We start from the raw sequence: 22,769 nt of genomic DNA, 5'->3' as shown, positions 1-22,769 counted from the left end.
CCCTGTGGTATAATTAAAAATGTAATTTCAAGCAGACTTTTAGACAAGAAGCTGCTGTGGAGTGAAAGCAGACAGCATTACCTTGTGCTTCAGGCTGCTGCTGCTTCACTTCCCTGCTGCAAGAGCAGAGAAGGATGTTTCAGTTTATTCCAAAACAAGAAAATCCCATCCAAAGCTCCAGCACGCTTCACTGCCTCCCAGTTCCTGCAGAGGCAGTTTGCAACACTGAGCCTCCCCTCAGAAAGTTTTTGGCTTGCCCTAAAAGCAACATGAGGGGAGATTAAATTTTGAAGCCAGGGCACTTTTGCCCCAGGGAAGATGCCCCAGAAAAGCTGGCAAAGCCTGCAGACTCCAGCACCACTTGGTTGCCTGAAATTTGTTCCTGGGGAAGAAATCCCTCCTTGGAGCTGTGAGAGCCCCAGGGCAGGAATGCAGGAGAAGGCAGAGCACAGGAGGTGGCAGGCACCGTGGGAAGGAGGACACCCCTCCTCCAGCTCACAGCTCATCCATCCCAGCACCAGGGGTCAGGGATCTGCTGCAGATACACCTGGGAGTCAGGGGAGCCTGGGCTCAGGCAAACACACCTGGTTCAGTTCATGTTACTGTGGTGTCAGCCCCAGCAGATGTGTGTGCACGGCTCAGGGCTAATGCACAACAGCCGAGGAGAGCTCCTGCCTGACAGATGATGGATCCCCTGCTCCTGGAGCACACGGAGCAGTGTTGACTCAGTAATTGATCCTGTCCTGGTAATGCACCCACTGATGAGTGATTTGCAGGCCAGACCCAAATTCATACTATTTTCACTTGCAAAGCGAGGGGTGAGAAGAGAGAAAGAAATGAGGATTAAAACACCAGGATCCTAGGAGGTTTCTCTGGAGAAGCATCCTTCTTCCCCTTTCCAATACCTTTTTGGCAAGGACTAAAAAAGAGGCTGCTTTCTGGGCAGGTCTGTGTTTCTTTCTTCTGGAGACCAACCAGCAACAGGCTCTGTCTGTGGTCAGGCCTGTGCACAAGTCCAGCATGGGCTGTCCATTGATTTAATTTTGAAAACCTCATCTCAAGTAATGCCTCTTCCTCCATCCAGGTTACACTCCAGATATTTAACTCAGAGCTTCATTTAATCAGGCTTGATTATTTCATAGACACATAGTTTTATATTTATGGAAAGATGTAAAAACTAATTTTCAAAAATGCAGTGCTGCTGTCTGCAGCATGTAGGGACCTGTTGGATCCAGGCAGGGAGATGCTGCCATGCAGACTCACTCAACCACATCTAAGCCAACACCAGCTCCCCAGAGCTCCTGGCTGCTGCCATGATGTGATGCTGCAACTCACACTGCCAGGTCACTGCCACAACAACCACCTGCACAAAAACAAACACATTTGTTCAAATCTGAAGAGGGGAACCAAGAGGTCAGGCTTTTTAAGGCAGCGTGGAGAATTTGAGCATTCCCCATCTTCCTCCCTATAGGGTTCAAAAAGTGCTCTGAGAATTGTACCCAAAATGTTTCCAGTGAGGGTGCTCATGATCCACCTGACACATCATCTGCTCTCCTGGACATCTTCAGGGCAAGAGGATGGACAGCAGAGCAGCAGCCACAGCTGGGAGAGCAGGGCCTCCTCCTATGCATTTCCAATGAGACAGGGCCACCTGGCCCAACATTCATTGACACAGCTGTATTTCTCCAAGACACTTTTTGGGCAGACGAGTTTTATAGTCCTGGATGGACCTTGGTTCTGTGAACTTGTCTTCTTGTGTCACTGAAAGGGACCTTAAAGAGGACCTAGTTCCACCACACTTGCCATGGACAGGGGCCTTCCACTGGAGCAGGCTGCCCAGACCCCCATCCAAGCTGGCCTTGAGCACATTTTCTGGGAACAGGAGCTGCAGCAGGCATGGGGCAGGACAGGGATGGCCCAGCCCTATGCCCACAGGACATCCTGTGATGTCTGACAGCTGAGTGCTGGGCACACACATCAGCCAGGACAGCTGGGACACGCTCCAGGGCCAGAGCCCTCTCCCTCAACACTCAGCAGGGCTGTGCCCAACAGCCTCATTTATTACATCCCATAATCTCTCTTATCAGCTTACCTGCAGTAAGGCATTAGCAAAAGCCAAGCCACTCATGAAAGGGACACCTTCTCCTATGTGAAAAGTCAATCAACATGTTATATTGTTATCAGGCTTGCAGACAAACCTCTCTTTGTACAACAGAATGTGCAGATACAGTGCCCTGACTATCTGTGTAAGGTTATCTTGTTGGGCCTTTAGCAAGTAGCACCTGATCTGCTTCTGTCTGAAATATACCTTTATTGCTGTCCCTTAAAAAGAAAACCAGTTAAATTATTTTGCCTCTCCACAAGGAAAAACAGCAGAAAGAAAAGGAAAAAAAAAAACCAAAAACCACCAAACCAAAAAGCAAGGCTGTATCCAAGTCAGGAATTGTGTTTCCCAACTTCATCAGAATTCATGTGTTTTCAGCCACAAAAAACAGATTCATCGTCCTTTAAGGATAAATATGGCCATCACTATTGCAACTGGGCACATTTTTGCATACTTGAAATTGTTTTGAGGTGTTCAGTCATGTAAGATGCTGCACTCGGTAACAATTTAAAGAAACATTAGCTCCCAAATTACACTGTTGAAAAGCATCTCCTTAGACACCCTGGCACAGTACAAACTGTTATTCAAACTTGCAGCCTAACTAGAGGGTGAGCCTTTTGCCAGCAGCCTGGCATTATAAACATCTGGGAGTGATGAGCAGTCCCAGATTCCCACAGACCTTGGCACATTTTTGTGTGTTACAGGGAGGCACCATCTCATCTGACCTTTAGTGAGTTTCCAGCCCTTCAGCCTCACCCAGTCACCCCACACTGAGCCCACAGACCAGCCAGACCTTCCAAAAGAAGGATTTAGACCAGATCACACTGGGAATGTGATGCATCATGTGATTTATGAATATCCCCTCCTCTGATTCAGCTTTTTAAAAAATGGTGCATCATTCTTTGCTTTGGGTCAGAATGGACTGAGGCAGAGGAAGTCCTAAAAATACAAATTGCCCAGATGGACTTGGATCTGAAAGCACAACACTGAAAAAGTTAAAAAACATTCTAAAAATGAAGTGAAATTGAAACAAACAAAAAAGATAGAACCATGGGATTAATATGCCCAGTGGATTTACTTGCTGCTTCCATAGATGCCTTTTGCATATATGTAGCTTTTCTCAAAGCACAAATTCTGATAGATTACTTTCTAGTCCTTCAGTTATGGAATTAGTGTTTCTTTGGAGGAACTCAGGGCACAGGGGTCACAAGAACCCTTCAAAATGTACACACTGTGTACCGTGTGAGGCCTGCAGAGCCACAGCAGCACAGCCAGCTGAAGGATGCTATGAACAAGTCCTTCTCCAAACACCACCAATAATTTTCTCAGCCTGTCAATACAAAAAAAATCATTTTTTGCTGACGTCAGAAGTAAATTAATGAACTTGCCACTCAATTAGAGGGTCAGTCAACTGCTACATGTGACTCCCTCTCCATCTTTTAGGTTTTATTTAGACAATGATGATGAATTCTTGACTTTCAACCAGACCTTCATTAAAAGAAAAGCTCAATAAACACAAACATTTGAAATAGAACAGCAATAATCAGACTATTGCACTGTTTTAGTCAGTACAATTCCAGCTCTTCCATCAGGATAATCTAGCTGACATTTGGCCTTGTCATTTTTTCACCCTGGGACGGGATGAGTGTCTTGTAAAACAGCATGTTTCTGCTATCCTTGCTTCAGTCAAGCATTCAACATCACTGTCTTTGGAGAAAAAAAAAAAAGTAATTTTCTGCTACTAAAATGGTAGTTAGAAGCCCTAAAGCTTTTAGCAGATAGAAATCCCCATGAGAAGGATGCTGTGTCAATCCAACCCATCTCACCCAGTGCCTGAGCCAAGCACAGGCCAGCCCTGCTGGAGCACACACAGGAAATATTGGTACTGCACACAGGATATTTGTCAGCAGGACCATCCAGGGCTGCAGGCTGTTCATCAGGATGGGACAGCAGCCACGTGGCCCTGCACTGTCAGCAAAACCCACACAGATGGGGACATCACCCACCTGTGGAAGGAGTATTTTAGAAGTCATTTGGGTGTTTGAGAATGCCTGGCTCAGCAGAGGGATGAGCAGTAAATGGAGCAGAGCAGCAGCAGCAGATCCAGGTGCTGGGATAGGGGCACCCTGGAGGCATTGGCAGAGCAGGGATCACTGCTCTTTATTCCCATAAAGGATGGGAATGCATGATCTCGTAAATATTTTAACTGGTGTTCATCTGTCTCCCAGCACACACGTGGAGTGAGCCTGGGCAGACTCCGATTGCTATTCCCAGGTTGGGAGCATCCCCTTTTCCAGCACAAATGCTCATTGCTAGGGAACTTTTCCCACAGAAATGAGCAGCAGAAACCAGGAGGGCAGCACCCAAAGTGACCTTGCAGGCCTGCCCCTCTGCCCTTCACAGCCACCACCTGGACAGGGAAACCCCCGGGGGTGTCAGACCCCCAAAATGAGCAGCCTCAGGGAGGCAGCTTGGATTGATGGCACCTTCCTGAAATAAACCCAGAAGAGGACAGGGGGAGGAAGGACACCAAAGGCTGAGCTGTAGGAACATCTCAGCACTGAGACCTCTAAGACATGAATGCTTTTCTGGGCATTGGGAGCTGTTTGAAAGCAGAACAGGATGAAAGCTGCAACTCACAGGGTTTCAGAGTAGCTCCCAAAAACATGGTGCAAGACAGAAAACACAGGGGTCCCATCCTGTGCCCACACACACAGAGACCTCCCCTGCCCTGTGACGTGCATCCCAAATTCCCATTTGGAAGCATCCCAAATTTCCATGTTACACCTTTGTAACATGGAAAAAGGGGCTACCAACAAACAGCCTTTCCACCTGGGAAAACACCCCACTTGGCCAGCTCAGAGGCAATATTCAAGCCTGCAATTTGATGATGAGAGCACTCAGAAAAAAACCCTGCCAAGAGGATAAATCAGTGGCAAAGCAAACTAGAAGTCACTAAAGAGTTACAAATCTGGGTAGGTCAAGGGGGAGACTGTGCTGACTCTTCAAAAAGCACCTAGGTATGGCATGAGCTGCTGGAAACCCACAAAGGGTCTGGCAGCAAATGGGCAGGGTACAGGAAAACTTGGGGCTTCCTTGGGAGCTTAGAAATAGCCAAGGGACAGCTGAGAGCAAAACTCACTGCAGGTTATTGCAGCAGGAGCAGCCAGGCAGGGGAGCTGTTTTACACACACAAACTTCCAGAGCCATCTTTATATATTTTTATTGCACACATCTATCCTTACATATCTCATGGGATGAGGCCAACTTCCCTTCCCAGGACAAACTATTTCTACTTAATTCTGCCAAATCCATCTGTTCCCAAGACAACTTTTGTTGCTGCCTAACACAGATATTTTGGAAGAGTAAATCTTCCCCTCAAACTCCCAACCCCTTCCCAAAGTTGCTGGATTGTTCAGAATGTTCTCTGTGTGCTTCAGCTACTGAAACAGATATTTTCCTCCCAGCAAAGCTTGTGAGAAGCCCAGGGGCACAGGTGAGCTGGACCAAACCACCTTTGCAAAGCCCCTGAAATGCCTACGCCTCCTCTCCCCAAGCATTTAATGAAGCCCACACCTGGCACAGGAGCCTGTCCAGCATCCATATTTTAATTTCAGGCTCCCTGGAAACAACCTCTTTGGTTCCAAGTGGCATCTAGACTGAGCACACCCAAAGGTGAGCTAATTAGTGGGTGGCTGGCTGGACATCAGCAAAGCACCAACCACGCCGGGCTCCTTTTCCTCTGGGTGCCTGGTTGGTGCAGGATGGCTGATCCCAGCAGGCTGAGAGCACATGTCTGCATCACACAGCCTGGAAGACATTTGCACTGACTCATAATTTGGGGGGAAATACTATAATTCATCTGCAGACATGCTTTGCCGTTGGAGTGGCATAAATATATGTGTGTGTGTGTACAGAGCTCTATTTTTAGAGCTGCACGGCCAGGGTGCCGGCTCCATGGGTACTCCATTGACAAACAGGATGCACTCTTCTCTGAGCTGGGAGGTTTTCAGTCCTCCCCCTTATTGTAAACATCATCTGCCTTCAAAACCCTTAATGTGTTGCAGATGTGACAAACAATAAAAGACCTATCATGAAAAAAAGCCTGCCATCCCTGTGTTTCCCACTGGGGCAACATAATAATGAATTTATTAGCATATAGGGCTCACCAACATATGTTTATAGTCGCTCACAAACTTTTGACTTGACAGTTTACAAGTATGTTTAAATCATTAAAGTTTAGGTTGACTGTCCAGTTACTACAGGCTCATTATAAATAGGAAACAAAGGTTACATTTTATACAACAGGCGATAAATCAAAACTAGTCTGTATTTTAGACTGACTTTTTTCCCCCCCCCCCTCTTTTGCTCTTTTTTTATTTCCTTATTTTCAAGACCTTCTGAGGGGACATCTTGGTGAGGCCAGTGCTCAGCAGATGTTTGCAGTTAGCTGGCAGGACCAGTGGCACCCACACCGGGGAGCAGGAGAAAATCCCACTGCCTCAGAGAGATGCAAAGACCCCAGAGGTGGCAAAATCTGGCAATGTTTTCACTCAACCAACAGCCAAAATCGGTGCCAGCCCAAGACACTCACCTCTCCTCCTCCTCAAGGCATCACCAAGTCCATCTGCAAGGCTTGGGAAACCCTCTGGAAGGGAGGAGTTCTCCCCTGCCAATTTGCTCAAGCTGAACAAAGCACCTGAGAAAAGGAGGGAAAAGCCCCAAACTGTGCCCCCTGCCTGCCGAGGGTCAGCAGCAGGACTCAGAGATGCTCAGGTGGGGGTTTGGCTTTGACCACTGCACTGCAACACAGCCTGCCATCCACGCTCCTGCCTCAATACTGCAGAGCATCCAGCAGGGGATGAAAGCAGGGTAACACAACCCCAGCCACTCCCAGTCCCTTCTGCCTCTATTACAGGGTAACCACCTTGGGAAGGAGGGAGATAAACCCACATTAAATGTAGAAGTTCATTTTGTAAACTATTTCCAGATTTCAAAGCCTGGCATCATTTCACATCGGCATGCTACCCTAAAATTTAGAATTTGTGGATGTTGGGGGGTGGGGGGGAAATGTGGAATGGTTTCTGGTCCCTTTTATTTCTTGCTATGTACATGTGATATGATGGAAAAAATTAATTGAAAAATACACTTTCAAAAGAAATATCATTCTCAAAAATGTTGAAAATTATTATTTCCACACCATCAGCAACTTTTCCTGGGCTGGTTTCCAACATAAAACTTGAACAGAGTCACAGTTTATATCCAATACCAACCAAACAGGATTCTGTCACTGTCATATCAGCTTCACCTCTCTGCTCTAAAGCAAAACACAAAAAAAGAGCATATGGCATGGGCAAGCAAGGAAGAAAGTCTCCCTGACAGCACAGCTCATGCTCTCTGAGCTCAGTCAGTGCCTTAAAGCCCTCTTGGACAAACTCCACACTCTCAGCAACCTGAAAGATTTTACCTGCCAGGAACCCCATGCCCCAGAGACACAACTGCTTTGAAGTTAATATTTACCCATCCCATAGCAAAGGCAGCAGCAAACAGGACAAGTCCTCCTGTCCTGCTGCATGTTCCTGTAGCACAGTGACAAGAGGGGTGAGTTACCAGGGAGATGAATACAGTGATTAAACTAGCCCAGAGAGGCAGGGAAAGGCAGAAAGGATCATATATCCGACTCCAGAGATCACTGATGATAGTGTGGGGAAGGCTTTAAGAGGAAATTAGAAACACATTAAAAATAACATCAAGGTGTGACACAAAGATATGGAAAATGAAACACGTATCTCTGCTCTCAGCACAGGACACTGTGAATCACCTGCATTTCTTTAACATAAACTTTGTTATTTAGTTCTTGGATGAAATTAAGTGTGTTTTATCCCTCTCAAAATTCTATGCTTCTCTTTCAGACTTGGAGTGGAGGACTTGAGAAGTCTTTTCTTTCCCTTACTTAATATCTGAATATATGTATTTTATGCATTTTACATAACGTGTCAATAATCTTTGATATGAGACTGGCATTTAATATTTCAACTCTCACTTCATTAAGGATATTTTAATTATCCCAGACCAATGGGAGGGAATTTATAAACATCTGTGCTTCGTTTAGGAGTCCAAATTTGCCTTTTAAACTTCAAAGCTGCAAAGCTGATTTTATCCAGGTTCAGTTGTCTGGTCTCTCAAAGAGCACCGTGCAGCACTGGAACCAGCATTAACTGGGCCAAGCCTCCAGCCCACAGAGCAACATCCAGCACTGCTCATCCCTGCTGGACACAGCTCCAGCAGCCTGGGCTTCAAACCAGGCAATGCTGCTGAGCTCCACAGAGTGGTCAGTGGGCCTAGGAGAAGACCCACACCAGCAGCATTTGTGACTGCCCAAGTCACAGCTGGTGCTTTGCTTTCTCCTCCCAATGGGCGGCCAAGGGCTGCCTCATTAATAACACCAGGAGTGCCTCAGGGCTGTTTTCAGAGTAACCAAGGACATGACTCACAAGTCACTGGCAAGCAAAGCAATTTTTAGGCTTCCAAGTACCTAAATCCTTTCTGCAAAATGAGTCTGAGGTATTTGCAAAAAATCTTTGGGGGTTTCTAAACCCTACATCACAAACAGCCATCCTTTGCTGCAGTCAAACAAGCCTTCCTGACTTTCTGGTGCCCTCCAGGAAGATGAGAAGCTCATCTTGAATCTCAGAATTGCGGGCAGCAGTGGCAAGGAGAGGGTGACCCTGGGACCTACATCAGATTTTCAACTTGCCTCAAATCCTCTCCAGTGGGCTGCCCTCAGTACACCCCTACAGAACCAGCCTGGAAAAGCAGAGGCATTTCTTCTCCAGCTGCTGCCTCGACCGGCACCACGGCCAGCCAGCACAGCTCTGGGTGTCTGCAGCTCTGGGCTGTGGCACTGGGGGTGCCTGAGCAGAGCCCAGGCAGCAGCTCCCACACCACCACCAAAGCCTGGACCCCACAGAGGGGCAGCCGTGGCAGTGCCACATCCCCATCACCTGCTAAGAAGCGGAGCTGGTTCCTCACTCGCAGCTCTCCGTCCCCAGAGCCTCTGCCGCACTCATCTTCATCGTCGCAGTCCCCACTCTCCTCCTCCTCCTCTGTGGCTTTTCCCGGAGCTTTTTGGCGGGGCAAAGTCATCCCTCTGAGCAGCTGAAAGACAAGAGGGGCACAGTCACTCACTGCTTCCCTCCACCCTCCTGCTGCTTCATCCTCACCCGCTGGGGGAGCGGGTGACACGGGGGGACAAGATTCAGCAGAGCCAGGACAGTGGGACAAGACCCCAACACTCCTTGTGCCAAAGCTCCAAGAGCTCGAGCTCATTCATGGACAAAGCTGCACAAAAAACTTCAGTGCAAGAAACAAAAGGAGGAGGCAAAACCACATTGAGTCATTCTGGGCTTCTGCCCAGCCAGAATCACATGAGCCCTGCAAGACCCCAGTGTCACCAAAGCTCTGGGGTCAGCTACAAAACACATGTCCAAAGGTAGGCCAGGCAGGGGAAAAAACAGTACAAAGAGAAGCCTCTGTTCAGGGAATCTCACTGCTTTCAGGGACTCTCTCTCCCATTTTAGATGTAACACATGAAAGGAAATGGCAGATCTCTCAGGCTGGTATGGATCCCACAAATATCAAAAAAAAAATTTCATTTCTCACTCTCGAAGCACAGAGGATGCTAGTGAAAGTTTTTGGGGTAGCCAAGTGACACAATGAAAGCATCTTTTAAAGGATGTTTTAAAGCTGGGTCCTAAGTAACAGTGAGAGTTTGCAGATCCCTGAGACAGGACTTGAATGCCTCCCCTGAGCACGGGGTCAGGATCACTTTCCAAACATGGGTGGGAGCTCCCCACACTCCCATCACAGCACACAGAGGGATTAGACACATTATAAACTATCAGCTTCCTCTCTTCGCTGACTTTCCTGATTTTGCTGTTGCTGAAAGCAGCCAGCTACTCCATCATAAACCCAGATCCCCTTTGAAAAAGTGTGAGTCAGCTAGTTAATATATGCTGAAAATTTCTATCACTGCCACTCTGCTGTTAAAAGCTTCTTGAATTTAATCTCAGCGCTAAGAAAAAAAAAAACGAAGGATAAAGTAACAGAGAAGATATTGCAAAATGGGAGCTTTCCACATGCTTCAGGGCTTTGGTTAGTTCCATCTCTTGCAGCAATATGCATGCCTTGCAAGGCATTTTTTAATATCTGGAATCTAGGTTATATTTTTAAACTATTATGCTAGCCTTAGAAAACAGTTTCTAAAATATTTATCTCCTGAAGTTTATACAGCCTTGGAGGAATGCCTTTGGCAGCTGGCTCGCCCTGTCCACAGCAATGTCCACATACCTCAGTGTTTATATTAGAGGAGCATAACGTAATGAAAAACAAATGGCTCCATGTGAGACCCCTTTGGGTTCTCCAGCTGCAGCAGAGCTCTCCATGGCATGTGCCAAAGTCTGCCTGGTGTGAGAACCAGCTGGCTGAGTCCCACATCCATGGCAGGCAGCAAAATGCAGCTTATCTCCTCAAAACTCAGGGGATGTGCTTTCATGGCCTCCAACAGGCTTTGGCTCAGGCTGGTTAAGTTCACTTTTCAGGAATTTCACTTTGTTTAGACGTTTACAAGCTTCTCCCAGAATATGGTGCAACCACCAAAAAATAACAAACAAAAAGGCAAGTGCAGTGCTGGGGGTTAGCACAGGGAAGATCCCACCCAGGCACCAAACATTCCAGCCAGTCAAGCCTTTACACCATCACTTGCACTTTGCTCCTCCAAACACAGCCCCCAGCTAACAGCAGTCCTCAGCTGGGATGGAATGAGGGTCTGCCATGCACAGCAGCTGATTAGCACCCACACCAGTTCAAACCCAGTGCACCACTGCCAAAACCACAGCCCATCCTGCTGGAAGGGGCCACGACTGTTCAGCAGCAGGATCCTCATTCCTCTGTGGGATCCTCATTCCTCTGTGGGATCCTCATTCCCCTGTGGGATCCTCACTCCTTCTGTGGGATCCTCATTCCCCTGTGGGATGCTCATTCCTCTGTGGGATCCTCACTCCCTCTGTGAGATCCTCACTCCTCTGCATCCCAGGAACAGAACAAGCCAGACAGGACCCCACAGTGCAGCCCAGGCAGCACAACTTTCATGACTTACCCCAAAGAGCAGAGGAACTTTCTGGCAGAGAGAATTAAGCTTTGGGATATTTTCAGATTTAATAAGCTCAGTGGGGGGGGCAAGGGAAAAAATCAGGATTTTTCAATTGTGTGTTTTCAAACATGAAAATAACTGAGCATTTCTTGTAGTACTACTTCTTTCCTTGGCATGCCATAAATTAGCAGCTTAATTTCTATGCCTTTGTAGCCACAATAAAACAGGAACTTTCTGAGAAACATCACATGGGCCCCAACTTGGGATCAAGTGAACGTGACATCCCTTTGCCACACTGCTCCTTCCTTTGCCAGGAGAAAAGCTCCATCCTCAGGCACGCCCTCCCCAGCTGCTGATAACTACAGAGAAGATCAATTAAACTTTGCTGCTGCCTGTGGGAGAAATAGAGCCCTTGACACAAAACCTACTGGAAGAGTTAGCAGGAGACCAGGCATGGGGTGGAAATCCCACTCCACTCCAGTGGTACATCCAGACACAGGAATGCTGTTGGATGTCTCATCTTCATCCAGAGCAGCAGCCCTAGTCCCATTCATCAACCACTCCACAACCTCCCTAATGGTTTGCATGCTTTATGAAATTATATTTGCTGTACTGAACATAGATTCCCCATCCTTAAATAGCAAGCAGAGCTGACTGTACCCTAACATTACAGTTTATTCATGTCCTGTGGTTTAAAGCCCATGGTAAGAGGCAGGAAAATACACAGCCTGGTGATCACTAAAGTAGTATGTAAGAGTGAGATAGCTTTAACTCAATCACCACTCACCCAGCTGTAAGAGTTTACTGCCATATCTACTCTTCTCTGTTAAACCATAATGGCAAAAATACACTGTAATGTAGCTGATGTAAGGGGGAGCACTTTTTGTGGGAGTCCAGGCACACACATCCACACACCTCTGAGGGGGCTGCAGGGCTTTCCTCCCCCATCCACACAACCACCATGGCCACAAACTCCCTCTGCTCCTCACTACGAGTTCCAATGGATCAGGTGTCCACCAGTTTTATTTCCAACCTCATCCCTTTCAAACCAGACCCTCTGGATGGGTAGGGTGGGCAGTGCCAGGGTGTGGGCAGGAGGGACTCCAAGGGACACCAGGCACTCACATCTGCTTTCCATGTACATCTTTGCTGTTTGGCTTGTCTCCTGGTCTCCCAACAGCTTCAAACACAAGGCAGATGGGAACGGTGTGCCGAGCCTTCCTGCTAAGAAAGCTCCCCAGGGCATCCCAGCGTGATTTACACAATTGTTCATAACTGTACAGTGACCAGACAAAAACAGATGCAGCGGCGCGGGGTAATGACTCAGCTTGTCTTGGACAGGCCACTGTATGCTGAAATCTTTTTAACTCCTCATTCTTTACAACCACTTTACTCAGAGCTCCCCATCCCACCAGCCCACTGAGCCCACCTGGTCCTATTTTTCCAATTTTAACATAAACAGTCGGAGCTGCAACATACTTTTTTATCATTAATCTCCCATCTCTGGAAAGAGCTCAGCATCATGTTTCTTGGACTGCAGTTTAATAGCTGTTTTCTCCTTTTGGAAATAAGCCCGCAGTATTGCAAATATCAATTTGAGCAATACCTAAAATTGTGCCCACAAATTCAGATTAAATACCGTCAGCAAGCTACAAGCACTGTGCTCCTTTAGGGCAGAAATCATCCCTTTCAACACACTTCAAAAATATGTAAAGTAAAGAGAACAGCCAAAGAGATTATTAAGAGGAATAGAAGACTTTTAGAAAAACATTTAATTCCTTCATGAGTTTAGGGGAGAAGTCTGATTGATATTTGTAATCTTTTGGTGGACAGAGCTGTCATTTAATTTAGCTTGCATGACTGAAAGAATTTAACAAAAAGTGTTCCAGAGTTTCGCTGAAATTCTTTGCATGTTTTTAGTAAGCCTCTGGAATATGATCAAACCTAAAAAGCTGGAGAGGATGGAGACTAAACTTACAGCTAAAATAATATTCAGAATTGTAATATATGCTTAATAATCAAGTATTCACATCCAGCAGAAAAAGTGCCTCAGTGCAGAAATTACTCTGGAGCCCCAGCCATGTGTCTGTGTGCTGCTTGGCGTCAGGAGGGGAACCCTGGGAACTCATCCTAGCAGTGAAAATCAGCTCCTGGCTCTGCTAGAAACCTCCCAAAATTCAGTGAATTTCACCAGCTCAAGACTGCTTGCAAAGCTCAGGATGCCTTCCTTCAGGAGCCTCGTAAGGAGGAGTTTTGGAGGAGCAAAGGTGTTATTTTCCCTTTCATCACTCCAGCCACACACTTTCAAGTACCTGACACAGGTACCAAGGTACTTCTCACAACTCCTGAGATTCCCAACTGATCAGCTTTTTCTATTTTAAATTCCAGCCTGCTAAAAACATTGGGTTTTGGGGGTGAAAAACTAGATCTTATGTGGCCAATCCTGACCTTGAAATCTGCAATACCAAGTAATTTATGTGTGGCTTTTGAATCAAGGCAGCATCATGGGAAACGTGCAGATTTTCACACGATACTGTTCCCTGTTAACAGCTCATTACAATGTACAGAAGTATATTCCCATTATGAAATACAGCTGGCGTTGTTTTGCTTACGAAGGTCATTATCTGATCACAGGCAAGAATCAGGGAAAGGAACCCATTTTATAAGGCTCAAGTTGTGGACTTTTTCAAAACTCATGTGTTTTGAATTTGGTGGCCTGATCATGCACAAGCATGCAACAGCAGAATCTATTCTCTCCACTTCCTCTGCTTATTACCCCTGGAAATAGCATGGAAAAAATTTTCTTTTATTAGCAAATACTTTATTATTTAACCAACCCTCATGAGATTGCTGGTGCCCTCCACAGCACATTTCTATTTCCCAGCTCCCTTATGTTTATCCACTCTGTGGAGAGGCGCCTTGGTGGCACAGGAGTGTGCACCAGCACAAACTCAGTCAACATCAACAGCATCATTCTTCTTCTTTCCAAGCTCCAGAGAGCCTTCCCCCTCCTGGGCAGCAGCAAAATGCAACACATATTACAGAAAAACTCAATGTTCCCTGGCGCCAAGCACGAAACTCTGTTTGAAAATAAGGATATTTAAAACTTTAAAAATATCTGTAAATACCAGGATCCATACTTCTCTCTAGCAAGAGTGAACACATGAGGCTGTGCACACCAGCAGGCACCACTGCTCTTCTGATCACAGTGTTGGCCCATGGACAGAAGAACCCATTTTGGGAGGAGAACATCTGAATTGTGGTTTCCTTATGATCCTTCCAGTTGGCTGCACCTTGGCAGCACAGACACAGCAGAGAAGAAACCTGTTCCCCATTCAACTCCTACTTCAAGCTCAGCAGAACAAAGAATGATCACTAATCAAAAGTTTAAAAAGTGAAAGCAGAGTTTGGAGAAGGAGTTTTCAGTGCTTGGAGAAACGATGAGTTGGACATAGCCATTTTCTCAGTTGCTCTAAAGGCCAGTCCTGCATTTCCCTGTGTGCCTCCTTTGAGGCATCACAGGGTTTGTGCTACTGGAGCTGAACTCAGCAGAACAAGCCCCAGACAGCACCTCCTGCCTGCTCTGAGCAGCATGAGCAAGGGATGGCCCTGGAATTCCCTCCCCACACACTGATCCTGAGTCACTCCTGCTTTGTGGCTCTGCACCAGTCCATGGTGGTGGCTGACTAAAGTTGTGAACCATAGCTCTGAGTTTATATTGTGGCTCCTTAGCCATAAAAATGTTTTAGTCTTTAATTCTAGCACCCAAAATACCTGGAATGGGAAAAATCCCTACCAGCACAGCAGGACCCACTTTACTGTCTTCACAGGCTCCAGAGGAGATGCTCTTGGCTGCCAGTAAATCAGTTTTCCTGGTCACTCTCCTGATAGCACAAAGAAGCTGGTGACAGAAGTGAATTATTGACCAAAGGGTGGCCCTACTTTATGGATCATCAGCTTAATTCCAGATTAGCTATCCAAACTGACAACATCCCTATGGGTAAAGGAAGACAGATAAAGACTCCTAAGTGCTGGCAGTAATTAACACAAGTCTGCACTGGACAGTAAATCTCTTTTGGAAGCAGAAGGGCTTCCAAGGCATTATGGATTGCTCTGTTTTGGTGAGGGCAGGCTGATGCCCAGGACTGGATGCTGCTGTGGAGGTTAAGCCCTGGCTGGCACCATGGCAGGCACAGGGACCAGCTCCTGTCTGCAGTCCCCCAGGCAGGGGAGGTGTCACTTCCCTGGCCTGAACAAATGCTCATTCATCACCGGGCACATGTGAAAAAGAGATTACTGAGGCTTTACCATCAACTCATTCACCTTATCCAGTTCCTTCCCCTTCCACCCCAGCTATTTACAGCTTGTTTTTGTGCAGCTGTAGGAAGGAACAGGACAGTGTGGGTGCTGAGCAGGGCAGAGGGGTCCAGCCCAGCCTGATGGGGTCCTGGGCAGTCCCTGTCTGCTTCTGCCTCATCCCCTGAGCCCTACATCGATGCCAGTGCTGGAAAAATACTGCTTTCCTCTTTGGGCTAGTACAGCCCCTTCTCCTGTTTTGCCTTTCCAAGCCTTAACTATCGCTGGCCCTTCAGCATCCCTTCCCACACTGCGTCACTAGAAATGAGCAATTTCTCTGCCTCTCAAGCAGCCACCCCTCAGGGCGTTGGCAGCTGAGTGAAGGAGGGGTGTGGGAGCTTACGTGGGCCAGGACCCATCACTGCTATTATCCATATTTTCCATATTTTGTTTAGTTTTGTTGGAGCAGAACCCCGCTCTTCTATCCAAACACCACTCAGGAAGGCCCAAAGTGCACGTCACCAGAAGATGAAACATGAGACAACAAGCAAAGCAGGAGCACAAGAAACAAGACGAAATAGGCAGAGGTGGAACCATCAACCACCTCCTTCAGACATCTGAGCAGGGACGGCCCGGATGGAAGGTGCCCTGGATGCAAGAGCACCTAGAAGGACGTGCAGGCCTCACACCACCTCCAGCCTTTTGCTGTAACAGCCCCATGGCTCTGCAGAGGGGATCGGGGTCTCTACAGGTGACCCAGGCAGGGGGTGCAGCAGCCAGGGGTCCCCACAGCCTCCTCCTGCCCAGCCCAGCCTGTTGGAGCAGCTGGGAGATTTCCTCCTGGCTCAGGCCCCGGCACACGTGGCGACTGTCGGCGACATCCGCAGGGCTGCCTGCGAGACAAACATCTCATCCTTGGCACCAGCTGGGAACCAGCAACTGAGAGCTGGGCTGGAAGGGGTTTTTTTATTCCTCTTCTCCTTCTGCAACACAAACCCCTGTCCCAGCCGCTCTCCTTTTCCCCCAAAAGCTCCCAGTGGAGAGGCACTCCTCAAATCGTGTATTTTTGTGCACAGGGTTGGGTTGCACAGAGGTTTCTGCCAGAACACCAGCTTGAGTCACCCTGGCTGCATCCTGCCCTCCTGGGGGCTCCTCTTTCCAAGCTTCACTTTTGCATTCACTTCCCTTCAAGGCTTTGGAAGCCCAAAAAGCAACTACAAGCAGTTCTGATAGATGTCCACAGAGCTTCACAGGGAACTGAACAGCTGCCTTATAAGCCAGTTATCTCCCATCAGACAGGACAGCCCCAACGTGGGGTTAATTATCAAGCTGTTGATTTCAGCAGAGACTTAAATCAGGCAGAGGGAGGATTCCATGGCAAACACCCCCAAACCTGTTAGCTAGGCAGGATCAAGCAGCTGGTCTCTAACACCTGGTGGCTGCACTGGCTCCTGGGTGAGGTCTCAGCTCTCCTCTGTGTTCAGAGCATGGATGCTGCTTGCAAAAACCAAAAAAACACTCCAGGGACTCAACTTATCCAGTGTCAATATTGGCACCTAGGATGGGTCTACCAACAGGATAAGGAAACATCCATCCAGGCTCCAGCACGGGCACTGCTGAGACACTGGGGTGCAACTCCTACTGATGCTGAGTGTAGCCAAGAGCAAGGCTCAGGCCTCTGGAGCTGCAGGCAGGAGGAGCCCTGCCTGGCGTGGCTCTCCCACACACAGATGCACAGACACCAACTGAACAGCTGAAGCAACTCAGGGCTTAAATTAAGTTCAAAGCTGGTGACTTTATACCCTCCCTCAGTGAGACACAACACTCACAAAGGAAGCCCTGAAGTGCACCTCTATGAGTCTCACCCTCAGCTTTTAGATTATGTGCTGCAGGAAAAGGTCAGCAAACTCCTTTCCCACCCATAGGCAGGAGGCATTCCAGGGGTCCTGCCAAAAATAAAAGGTAACTTCCTGCCCATCAGGGTGTTTGTTGATGGCTCAAACATCCACCTGCTGCCAGCTGCCTCCCACTTCCTCGCTGACCCTGCTGCATCAGCAGCATCTCCTTACACATGTCCCCAACCAAGCACATTTCCTTCTCTTAAATATCACTCCTGGCAATACAGCCAAGAGAAGCCACAGGCAACAGCAAACCTTGCTGCAACCCAAACTTCTCTCTTTGCTCACAGTCTGAAGTGCTGCAAGGGCCATCTCTCATCGTGGGGTCTGGCAGCACGAGCATGAAAATACAACCCAGTCTCTGCAGCCAGTTACAGGTCAAAACCAAGCTAAGAAGTTAAATGAGCAACAGCATTAACCAAGAGTGTTCCTGAGCCATGAGGGGTATTTACAGCTGCCCCAATGCAGTCAGGTCCAAAGGGTCTCACTGGCTGGGAATGGGGTTTGCCAGCCAGGGGAAACATCTGTCACATTTGTGCCTTGTTCCCCCTGCAGACACAGGGCTGGGGTGAAGTGGCAGAACTGCACTGGGGAAATTCCCAGCTTCAACCTGCCCAGCACATGAAGCAGCTCAGGGTGGAGTGGGAACCTCGCAGGCATTTGTGCCACACTGCCTGTACACCGTGCCACAGCTGGGCACCACATTCCCACAGCACAGCCCAGGGCTGGAGAGGGAAATTCCCGTCAGAGCTGACCCTCTGTGCCCATAGCAGGTCTGACAGTGCTGCCTTTTCCTCCTGCCCCTGAGAACATCATCACTAAGCAGTCCTACACCAAATCAAAAGTAACATTATTGTTATCAAGGCTTTTTCTCGGGAACAAAAGCAATTGGATTTCTTCTGCAGCCAAGAAGACCACAAGTTACCTTCTGAACAATTAAGCTCTTTGAATCCCAGTCCCCTCTCAGTCTGGACCACATTTTAAAAACCTTGATGTTAAGTCAAATTTTGGAGAAAACATGAGAAAAGCACCTAACATCCCACCAGCACCAGAGAGCTGTGTCCTTTGTTACTGGGCCCATCAGGGAGGACACCTACCTCAGACATCCACTGATTAAATTACAGCCTGAGTCACAGCACAGGGTGACACTTGATACAATTAACCAGGCCCAGAATAACTGTAATTAACTGTTAATCTGCTATCAATAGCTCCACTTGCACCGGGGTTTGCTGTTCAAGGATTCCTTCAGGTTTGTTTCCTCCACAACAGGATAAACTTCAGCTCTGGTACAGGATATCTGGTGTTTGTTTTAAGGCACTACTGGGCATCAGCTGCATGTTCTGGACACAAAAGCAAATTAATCTCCCTTAGAGGTGTGGGTCTGGTTTTTTTCCACAGCTGATTTCCAGAGCATTGTTGGAGGATGGTCCCTGCAGGACACACCTGAAGCACCTGTCTCCCTGCTGGAGCTGAAGCCACAAAGTTGAAACCCTTCACATATATAAGACCACTCCAGGATACACTTCTGTTTGAAAACAGACATCAAACACCAGGTACAAACAACCTCTGGCTGTTCACAAAGACTCAGTGTGGGGGACCTGTGGGTAGAGCATTCCCTCAACAATCCCGATACACCTGGAGGTTTGCCAGAGGGTCCAGGCAGGTGTTGGCTCCTCCTGAAGAGGGAAAGAAGGGGTTTGGTTTGAAAAGTCACCTGACAGTCAGATTCCTTCAGATTTAACTACATTCTCATTACCAAGGGTCACACTTCCCCTGATTTAACTGCCCTGGCAAAATCCTGTCAGTACCACTCCCATACCACAGAGTGGAAGAGCATTTACCCAGCATTAATGGGAGCCAAGGCACAGCTAAAAGGACAATGGAATTAGTACTTAAATACCAGGCCTAGACTTGGTGGAGCTATAAATTATTTTGTGTACTAAAGAAGAATTAACTGATCCATTCTAAAATGCATTTATTATTAAACTAAAAATCTTCTGTGATTTTATTTAATAGCCTTAGTAAGAAATAATTGCAATGTCTGGTTGCTTTTCAACAACATGTGGTTTTAATATTTTAATTGTTACAAACTGTTTAATAATGATGAACAAAAGGCGTGTCCAAGTAACTTTTGTATTTATTAACATTTCTTCTGAGGACTTGATAGATTATATTGCATATATACAGCACTTCAGACACTGTACTGCTAACTTATTAAAGGTGGAAAATGAGTCAAAAGTGACTTGCTTTGGTGCAATTTAAATATTGTATTTTCAAGTGATTAGTGTTGTGCCTTGCATTATTTAACAATCTGGCAGTTTGCACATTTTCTAATTATTATGCAGCTTCATCTGATCGGGGAATTAACATACAGTGGGAATAATAAACCTCAGAGAGCCTAGCAGGCACAGGGAAACTCACCAAATCCATCAAAAGTAATGGATTTTTCTGAAGAGGAGATATATTCCTGCAAAGTGCCTAGCTCCCAAGGCTCTCCCATAATAAACTTTGTATTTCCCTGTGTGCCCTGAGCAGGGTCTGGGTCCCTCTGCCACCCTGAGCTTGTCTCCCCATGGTGGGGTCAGACCCTCCTCGCTGGTCCCAGTGCTCCACCACTCTGTATTTTGAGCACAGAGGTTGCAGGGGACCCAGGCACAAGGGCATCACACCGTTCCCAGGCCTATTTTGTTTACATTTGATTCAATCAAGTTGTGGCCTTTTGGCCTCTTTCCAAATTAACTTCTGGGTGACCTCCACCATGCCCTCTCCCAGCAGCCAGGCCGCCGGGAAACAGCCCATTAAACCTCCAAACAAATATGGGACATATTGGTTGATCAAACCAGCTTCAAACACGGCCCTGGAAATGCCAGGACGTGCTTTTTTTGTGAACTTCAGGTCTATTTTGTCTTCGGTCATTCACACCTCTGGGCCTCCAGGCTTTTTTTTTTTTTTTCCTTTCCCCTTCCAAGTATAGCTGTGTGTTTTACTGCCTCGTAAAACTTCTAAATTTTGTTCTCATCCTCCTGCAAACCCCTCCAGGAGCAACGTGAGGCTCTTCCACATGGGGCTCACTCAGGACTGGGTCTTTACACCGAGCACATGAAGAAAGGCAGCGAGACCCTGCTTGGGGGAACAGCTGTAATACTCCAAGAAACTGTGTCTTCCCCTTATTTGCAAGGAAATAAATCAAAGGGAGTTTCTCAGGGTCTGTGAAAGCATATTGCCTGGATTCCCATCCCCAAAGGGTTTATTTTTTCAAGAGCTTATATGGTAGTTAGATTTCTGGCTAGAAAATATGCAATATGATAAAAACACAGTCCCTATATGGGGCAATAAATTACAGATTGTTTGATGTGGAAACCAAAGAACTGTCAAACTCCAGTATATCTGAAATATTCTAAATGAGCCCTTAACTCGAGTGTCTGGAAATGTACAATATGTTTCCAGGCCATTCAATTCTGTAAAGACACATCTTCCCCAGCTAAATTTCCTTTTATGGATTTTACTATTAATTTTTGTGGTGTTTTTCCCCACCTTTTCTTAAAAAATTGTGCTCTTCCTCCTTGAGACAGTACTATGATAAACACCAGGATTTACCTAAGCATAAAAAAGAGATTGCAACTGGGCACAAGCTTAAAGAGGTAATGGCATTAAGGATGAAGTAAAGCATCTGCTGCAATGGTGTCAGAGCCCCACAGGCACTGCAAAGGACATAAAAGTCACTTCAGGACAGGCAGGGACAGGAGGGAGGACCAGGAGTGTCACATCAGCCAATGTGGTACCACAGATGCCTGCTGCATCCTTACACCAGCATCACCCAGCTCCTGTCTCAGTGGAGGAGGGTGCCCAACACGAGGTCACCAGCGTGGCAGGGCTGCCAGGACGTGGGACATGTGGCACCCCAGCTCCCACCTCCAGCACGGCTGTTAGAACCTGCAGCTCAGCCCCACCTGGCAGCCACTCAAACGTCCCTGTGGCTGGAGGAAAACGGAGTGACCAAAGGAAATGGCTCACGCTGCACACAGCTTTCTGCCGGGGGATGTCACCAAGCTACAAAAAACCTGAGCCAGACCCTGTGCTGACACTGAATAACCTTTCAGTTTCTATATAGTTTCACTCAAGGGATGAGTGAAACCCTTCTAGCTAGAAGCAGACCCCATCCACTCTGGGAAATAAAAGTTAGGAACCAATTCCAACTCGTTTTCCTGAAGGTGACCCTTAGCCTCCCAGCTGAGATAACAATGCTAATATTTATGGATGGGCTGTTCATGCCTCTGGGCACACAACAAAAATAACTCAAATCAAAACTCGGTAGACATCTAACAGAACTGGGGGGAAAAAAATTCCAATATGGCAATAATAAAGCATCTCACCCACCAATGCACAAAAAATAGCATCAGCCAGAATCACACATTTGGGTGAAACAAAAATGGTCTGATGTGACGAATAGGCAGCACTGAGGGGGACTCATCCAGAAAGGGCTGCCTTGAGACAGCACACAGCTCAGGCACTGTGTTTAATTCACTTATTTATTTATTTATTTTTGAGCTCAAAGGTGCTCAAAGCAAAAAAATACAGTCTGGGGCACTTTCCCTTCCCCTTTTCTCTGGGTTAGGTTTACTCTACTTCTTTCAATCCCCATGGGTTTAATTCTAATGTACAAACCTCATTTTCATTTCAAACTGCAAACGTTTCATGAGAATTTCTCATGAGAATGCATGTACATTTACCCAAATTAGGTTTGAGAGGACACGAACTAAAGAGCAAGCACAATTTATACACACAACACTAAAGAACAGACACTTCCAGCAGCACGAGCATCCTGGAATAAAGGTGAAGTCATCAGCAAATTACAGTTATTTAGCAAAAAATCTCCAAGTAAAAATAAAAGCTGTGGATCTCTATGAAAATTGAACCAAACAGCATGGTTCATGAGTCTGCCCACACCCACCAAGTCCAGGCTGTATTTCCAACACAACACACTGGGAGGAAGCCACAACATTGTACAAGATTCATAATTTAAAGGTAGTCACATGGGAATCCAGTTTACAGCGCTGAGCACCACAAAGATGGTCTTTTCTCCAGAAGATCCTGGATGTCTGAAAATCCTTAAAAGCCACTGTTGGCTTGAGCTTGGTGGATAAGCAGATTTTCAAACCTCTCCAGCTCAGGAGTTCCCACTGTTTCCCAAATCTGAAGCCAACACCTGAGAGACAGAACTGTAATTCATCCAGAGCTGCTGATCCTTCCACATTTAATACTCTTTGGCAATCAAGATGCATTCCAGATGTGAAAGAGAGCTCAAAACTTCCTTCAGCCA

At 46.9% G+C, this 22,769-nt stretch overlaps 1 protein-coding gene across 1 annotated transcript in view; it reads right to left on the bottom strand.

Moving 5' to 3' along the window:
- Positions 1–22,769, bottom strand: part of GPC3 (glypican 3) — a 139,853-nt gene that overhangs the window by 16,461 nt on the left and 100,623 nt on the right. Inside the window, exon 7 of the mRNA XM_041485212.1 lies at positions 9,109–9,262. Within this exon, the coding sequence (XP_041341146.1) occupies positions 9,109–9,262 (154 nt within the window). The remainder of the gene's footprint in view (positions 1–9,108; positions 9,263–22,769) is intronic.

The sequence above is a fragment of the Pyrgilauda ruficollis genome, unplaced genomic scaffold (genome assembly GCF_017590135.1).
Source record: "Pyrgilauda ruficollis isolate IOZ18807 unplaced genomic scaffold, ASM1759013v1 scaffold7, whole genome shotgun sequence".
In the NCBI taxonomy this organism is placed as follows: Eukaryota; Metazoa; Chordata; class Aves; order Passeriformes; family Passeridae; genus Pyrgilauda; species Pyrgilauda ruficollis.
Note: the sequence above shows the minus strand (reverse complement) of the source record. Positions and strands in the feature narration are given on the sequence as shown.